This window comes from Sinocyclocheilus rhinocerous, unplaced genomic scaffold, assembly GCF_001515625.1.
Source record: "Sinocyclocheilus rhinocerous isolate Xijiao unplaced genomic scaffold, SAMN03320098_v1.1 scaffold48, whole genome shotgun sequence".
NCBI classification, from domain to species: Eukaryota; Metazoa; Chordata; class Actinopteri; order Cypriniformes; family Cyprinidae; genus Sinocyclocheilus; species Sinocyclocheilus rhinocerous.
Window position 1 is genome coordinate 37,225 of NW_015635971.1, and position 7,383 is coordinate 44,607.

Consider the following 7,383-nt stretch of genomic DNA (forward strand, 5'->3'; position numbering starts at 1 on the left):
GTACGAGTTGTGTCGAGCTATTCATTAGTCTGTTTGATGAGAAAAATATGAAATTGATCAAATGGGTTATTAATCCATACAACTGCAGCAGTGGAGGACTATTATTCTGCTGCATGATACTGCGGAAGAACTGATGACTGCACGGTTTGATCTTCGGCTGACCAATCAACAGAAAGGGGCGTTTAATTCCCGCCCACGTGTAGAAATCAAATATTCAAGCTGTTTATTCATTTTTCTACCCCTGAGCGAAAAAAGAAAATTTAAGCTAAATTCTCTTTTTTCAATTTTTGGAAAATAAAAAACGAAAAAGGAGCCGTTTTCTCATTTTTCTACTTTCAATATTAAATCAAAAAACGAATGATCGAATGATACACGGATTATACACGGACCACTGTCCCTGTCACTGCTGCTGTCATTCACAAAGCACATCTGTAGATTCACCCCATTCTAAAGCCTATAGTGACAGTGCAGTGAGAAAAGATGAAGGATTGATTATTTATTTATTTGTTTAATTTCAGATTTTATTTAATGTTAGATCTTTTTTATTAACAGTTTGTTGTTGACCTTTTTATTTCAGTGCTGTTCATTGTATATTCAAGATTTGCAGTCTGAAATAAGCATAAATAAAAAAATAAATAAAAAAAAATGTTTGGCAGAAAAGAAAATACATTCATGCAAATACATATACATGCAATATGGGAGAGATAAATATACATTTTAAAGATTTCATTTACATAACTCATGTGCCATTGGTTGTTGACCTTTTATTTCGATGCTTTTCATTGTATATTCAAGATTTTGTATAGTCTGACTTTGTTGTTGCATAAATAAAAAGAAATCTAGATAAAGAAAGGTTTGGCAGAAAAAAATGCAATGTGAGAGACATAAATATTAATTTTGAAAATTTCATTTACATGACTGATGCGCAACAATGCAGCTTACTGCTATTTTACACGATCACACTGTCATTTTTAATATTGTGTAATTTGCTAAATGGATATTGTATTTTGCAGTGGGGTGGAATACACAACAAGACCCTTAAATTATACTCTTTAGAATGCATTTTGATTAGTAATCTATCAGTGTTATTTGAGAAAAAGAACCAACTTCTTTTTTTGTAGTAAACTGTGAAGTATAACTCTAAAATAAGAACTTCAGATAGAATTTACTGAAAAGAGAAAGAAAGAGTGAAAGTTCTATTTTAGTGTCTGTGAACCGCAGTGATACACACTTCCCACAGAAAGCTGTGCATTAAACTTTTCTCTTCAGTTGCAATAGAATTTTGTGGTTATTGATATTCGAAGAACACATTGGCTATAGGCTTCAATTGAAGTCTAGAAATGAAGTCTTCCCTGGCAGAGTGTACTCCTGTAGATTGGTATGAGACTGATTCTGTGGTATCTCTTGTTTATATTCTGTGAAATATACGCTGTGGAGTGGAGTGCGGGGAAATACTGTATGCTCTTAGATTTTAATGCTCATTGGACTTTCCTTTGCTTGGCTTTCTAGGAACCTTGTTGAAACGCAGATGCAATACAAGAAAAGACACAGAAAACAGCAACTCTCACAGGCCAGTCCATGGATTTGTGATGCAATAAAATGTCATAATATGAAGTAAGTGATCAATGGTAAGAGGTTTCTGTCTTTATTAAGAGAAAGCACTAAAAATAATAATTGTACTCTACATTCAGTAACTATGCACATACATGTATAGTACAGATTAAATAAAGAAACAAAATTAGCACTATACCAGGCATATTTATTTGTCATGTATTTGCTTTTCATTCCCTGAGTCAACATTTCAGACTCTCTGTTTAAACGTCATATTCTCCCATTTACGGTGTTCTTTACATTCAGATTAATAGTAGAACAAAGATTAATAAAAATAATCCTGATAAAAACAATAGCATTCCCAGCACTTTTTGCAAATAAGTACACAGTAAATAAATGAATGAATAAATGAATGAATAAATAAATAAATAAAGATAATAAGAATAAATTATACATATATATATATATACAGTGGGTACGGAAAGTATTCAGACCCCCTTAAATTTTTCACTCTTTGTTATATTGCAGCCATTTGCTAAAATCATTTAAGTTATTTTTTTTTCCTCATTAATGTACACACAGCACCCCATATTGACAGAATATATACACACACACACACACACACGTATATAAAATTGTCCTTCTCAAAGGGTTCCAAACATTAAACAATAAGCACAGCAGACTAAAATAGCCACAAAGTAAGATTTTTTTCCCCCTTTTTTGTCTGTCAAACATTTGTTTGAACAAACAGTGGAAACAAAGTACACTCAGATGTTAAGTGCGAAATGGGGTTGACTGCTCAAGTTTCCATGAATTATATGCTGAGAACAAATTATACATTTGATATGCAGTGAGATGATTACAAGCCCAGCCCACAAAGATTGAAGTGCCTCATGGTGAAACGCACTGGACAAATGGTGCTTCGTCATCTATAGTGGCAAATGGGACAACACCAAAAATATTATCTGCTGAACCTTATAACATGTTTTACTTTTTTTTTTTGATAACTACATTATCAAAAGTTTGGAATAAATGCGATTTTTAATGTTGCTGAAAGAAGTCTTTAATGTTCAAAGACCGCATTTATTTAATAAAAAAAAATACCATAAAAACAGTAATATTGTGAAATATTATTACAATTTAACAGGAAGTTTTAGCAGCAGCCAGTAAAGGTCACCGGCTAATGGACTCCCTCTCATTCCTCTGGGCCTAACGAAAACACAGTCGACTTCAATAAATGAAGAGAACGCTCACAGACACAGTCTCAGAACATGTAGTAGGCCACAGAATACCTCGCAACCAGGAATATTTGATGTGGCATTTTAAAATAGATGGCATCCACTTTCATACAGCAACCTACAGTGGCTACTGAATGCTCATGACAGTTTAAATAACGCGCTGGATTTCAAGAGCATGAAGGTATTGGTGTGGAAAAAAGAGAGAAGCTGATGCTGGGAGTGTGGATAGGAATGCATATTATAAATTCTAATTTTGTGTTTATGTCAAAATCACTGCTGCCTCAATGAACGGCAAATTACAGATTAAGTCATGAAAATAATATGTCTTAATGTTCTCTGAGTGTTCAAAACTGTTTTTTAAATGTTTTTTTTTTCTTGGTTATGTGAATTGTGCAAACACTCTTGTTATCATTTTGGAAACATTATGGGAATTTTACTTTTGATATGTTCCCTGAACATTTTGAATCAAGTTGTAATATTTTTTTTTAAATGTTACAAGAACATCCAACAAAAACATCTCTGAAAAATGTTTTTGTCTTAATGTTTTAAAAACATTATTAAAACCAGATAACTTTGAACAAACGTTATATTAATGTTATAGGCAGGACATTTGTAAATCTAAGATATCTTTGCCGGAATGTTGGTCAAAGTTCTGAGAACGTTCTCTGTTAGATGGGTAAATACATAACTGTGCAACCATTCCTGATGGGATGACGCTATATTGGCAAGAATAAAATGTTCTCTCAGATCTTCATACTACGCTCAATTTATTGCCATGGCAACACAGTTGCTTTCCGGTGCTCAGAATGACTAACATTAAAAAAAAAAAAATGCCTTGCACTCAACTCCAGTACAATCATAAGGATTACTATGGTGACAGTCAATAACTTTCCCTTCCTATATCAATAGACATACTTATTTTTCTCTACCCTTCTGCCCACATTCCATCTTCAGGCTGATTGCAGGCCAGTTCCACTGATATTAACATTTCGATAAAAGGATACACAGGGTAGAGGTGAGGCTGATTCATGATGCACTCAAAAACTACAGAGGCAAATGAGAAACAATAATGCCGCTTGTGATGCAATATTAACAATCTGTAAACCAGGTTTACAATACATTCTTAAAAACGTTAACAGCTAGATTTGATCACTTTCATTAGTAGATGAGATGTTGCCACTAGCCTAGCAGTTAATGCTAAACAAAAACAGCCATCCAGACACAAAAAAAAATAAATAAAGTTTCGGCAGCAATGTCACACTAAATATTCAAAACTTGCAACACACCACACCGTTTTTTTTTCCTCCAGTAGCAGGCACCTTACAGTTCAAATACATAATGTCCTAAATCAAATACTTTAAAAGGAAAAAAAAAAAAAGACATTTGACCATATTTGATTTATTGAATCGTTTGTGAGAACAAAGGACAATGAATAAGCAGGAGTCACTTTGCAGTCACCCCATACACAACATATTAGCATTAAATCAGGAGGCAATCTTTCTCAAAGCCACATGCAGCACATTACCAACCTAATTCTAAATAGCTGTCCTCAGTCCTCAATTTCATGGGAAAGACTTGGGATCCAATTCGGAAAAATACACAAATTTAAGCGCGAAGGGGTCTTTTTCATAACTCCTATAACTGGGTGGTGTATAGTATTGGGGTGGCTCTTTGGGAGGCTGGTTGGCAGAAGGTTTGCATTCAGCAGCTGCAGTTGTAGTACAGGGTTGAGGAGTGGTGGTTATAGGTGATGCAGTAGGGGTTTTCGGAGGCTGCACTGGGTATTGTGGATAAAACTGTTGCAAATAAAGAGGGTAATGGCTATGCTGAGGGAATAGACTTCCAGGGTACACTGGGGGTTGCGGTTTCTGGGTTATTGCGGGCGAATCTGGTGGGGGAGAAGTGGGGATGGCTGGAGCTGGTTTCAAAGTGGGAGTTGGTTTGCCATGATAATCGGGGTAGTAATATGGCCACATCATATGGGGGTGCTTTGGAAATTGAGGCTTCTGGTTTGGTGCTTGGACATCTGTAGAAGACTCCTCCGCTGGCTCAGCTGTGGGATAACCCTTGCCAGGATAATGGGAATATGGCCACATCATTAGAAAGTTCCTCCGTCGGCTCAGCTGTGGGATAACCCTTGCCAGGATAATGGTAACGAGGGTAGTAGTAAGGCCAAAACTCTTGTGGAAACACTTGAGGGTACCCATAAGGTAGAGGTTTGAGTGTTGCAGATAATTCTGGCATAGTTAGAGTAAATTTATCAGGATAAAGGGGAGGCAGCAGAATCTGCTGATATGAAGAAAGAGGTCCTAGGAAGGTTTCGTTTGCAGTTGTAGAGGTCATAGGACAAGAAATGACTGCACCGTTTCCCTGCCATTGCATCTGCATTACATAACTCCCGCCCTGAAAGAAAACATCAACATTCAGGTTGGTCTTCCTTACTCTGTGCTCATAATAAATGCACTGAAATCTGTTTTTTTTTTTTTAAAAGGTATGTAGTTGCAAACAATTTCCATTAAATCTAAATAAATAAAAAATAAAAAATAAAAAAAAACACACACACACACACACACACACACACTGATCAACTAAAATTTGTTTATTTAAATGTATTTAAAATAAATTGATTGCAACCACTCACCTTCATTTTTTTGTAACTTCAATGAATAATTTTTCCCAGTGTGGAACAGAGAAAGCAATACCTGTTGTGCAACACCACATCCATCATAGGGGGTAGCATAGATAAGACCTCCATAAGTTGGTATGGTGTGTCCACAGTGAAGTGGCAACTCATTGAGGGGAACAGGTGCCCCATTACCTGTGACAAATAAAAAATAAAAAAAAACCCAACCACACATTTCGGGGGGGGGAGTCACTTACTACATTGATGCATGTAAGGTCTAGGTAGGGTCATAAAAAGGACTAGTACAACAAACTAAGATACTATGTGTTCAAATTCAATCAACAATGAATTGACGGCTTACCTCGACAAAGCTCAACTTGTGCTACTTCAGGACCACTGAGCTGCAACTTCATAAGATCATCACCACACCTCAAACTTGGAGACATGGCATACCAGGCTGCTTCAGAAGAACTGACTTGCCCTTTAATTGTCGATGCCCATGTATTAGACTTGACAAAAAATATAACTACACCGAAATTAAACCAAGCACTCATTACCTGAGACAATGGCGTAATCACCTAGGTACTCAAAATCAGGTAAAGCCTCATATCGGTCGTGGTCAAACATATGTTGTTCTGATATAAATTTACCACCATCATTTGCTTTTTCATTTTCAGACAATTGTAGCACATGACTGCACTGCACTAAAGTAATGCATGTGAAAGAACTTAGTATAAGGATCAGACGCTCCCGTATTTTCCCATACGCCATTCTAGTATGCACGTGCTGGAAAGACGTATGAAATGCTTTTATATACCGCGCAATGCAGTTTTAATCACCCGCACGTTAAGTAAATTATTGCGCAATTTAAAGGCTAAACACCTGCTCCGTTTAATGATTACGCGAGATTCATTACCCCGCAGTCTGTGTTTTTCTCGTTTTTTTTCTCCTCCTAAATCTTTTCTATAAGCCCTAGCTGCCACTGAACCAGAATTCCGCCACTAAACAAACAAAGTAAAGATTACTCTGGTTATAGTCTATATCGCACAGTTTTCATTGTAGTGCAATGTTTTTATAACGCTGTATGTAAGTTAAAAATCGGTCTTCCAAAGCCTGGCCTAAAAGTTTAAACCGTTGTTAAAAACTTGATTTTTGAATGTTTTACAGGTCCTTTAGATATGTGGCTGGTTGCTGACTAGTGTTGTATCTGGTTGCAGGGCTTTGTACCCTACTCTCTGAGATATAGTTAACATTTTTAAAACATTGTCATTTTCACCACATCTCAATTATGTACTGTGTTTGTTTACATTCTGTGAGGGAAATTTACACATAAATACAGTTCAATAAATATTTAATGAGAGTCAAATAAAACACATTGAATTATTTACAAAAATACCAGTTGTGTAAAGATTATACCAATACACACATGCACCAATAATGTGATTCTGGTGTTTTGAAACTCAGGTATGCCTGAATGCTATACGGTCTGACACAGCACAGGCTGGAACTCCCCTATAGAGCTCTCAAATATCCATGGACACCATCAACACTGCATTGCTGTGGAACAATCCAGGGCTGCGTTCAGCCCCGACAAAACGGTGCAAAACGTTTTTAAACGGAAATAGTGGTGCGTTGAACACCCTGTTCTGATGACGCAAGAGTTGCAACTATGGCAGCCGAGAAGGCCATTCTTTGTGTTCTTTTTGAAGAATTTTCGGAGCCTGATGAAATCGGTATAAATACGTGTTTAATACTGCAAAATACGCTCAATGTTACAGTCACTGCCCTTGCCGTCCAGAATAAAAGAGAACATCCCAATCAAATGAAGGGATTTGTGCATCTTCGGAACATTAAATTTACATTAAAATTAAAATTCCTGAAAAATTTGAACTCCTGCAGATATGATGTAACACTGTTTGCATAATGTTGTTTTGTGTTTGATGAGAAATAAAACCAAAAGCTGAAGATGTG

General features: G+C 36.2%; 1 protein-coding gene across 1 annotated transcript in view; it reads right to left on the bottom strand.

The window, feature by feature from the left end:
• LOC107747523 (uncharacterized) overlaps positions 1 to 6,209 on the bottom strand; it is an 18,378-nt gene extending 12,169 nt beyond the window's left edge. Inside the window, exons 1-4 of the mRNA XM_016562073.1 lie at positions 5,970 to 6,209; positions 5,774 to 5,893; positions 5,492 to 5,607; positions 4,910 to 5,192 (exon numbers count right to left, since the gene is read on the bottom strand). Of these exons, the coding sequence (XP_016417559.1) occupies positions 4,910 to 5,192; positions 5,492 to 5,607; positions 5,774 to 5,893; positions 5,970 to 6,183 (733 nt within the window). The 5' untranslated portion in view covers positions 6,184 to 6,209. The remainder of the gene's footprint in view (positions 1 to 4,909; positions 5,193 to 5,491; positions 5,608 to 5,773; positions 5,894 to 5,969) is intronic.
• Positions 6,210 to 7,383: the final 1,174 nt, after the last annotated feature.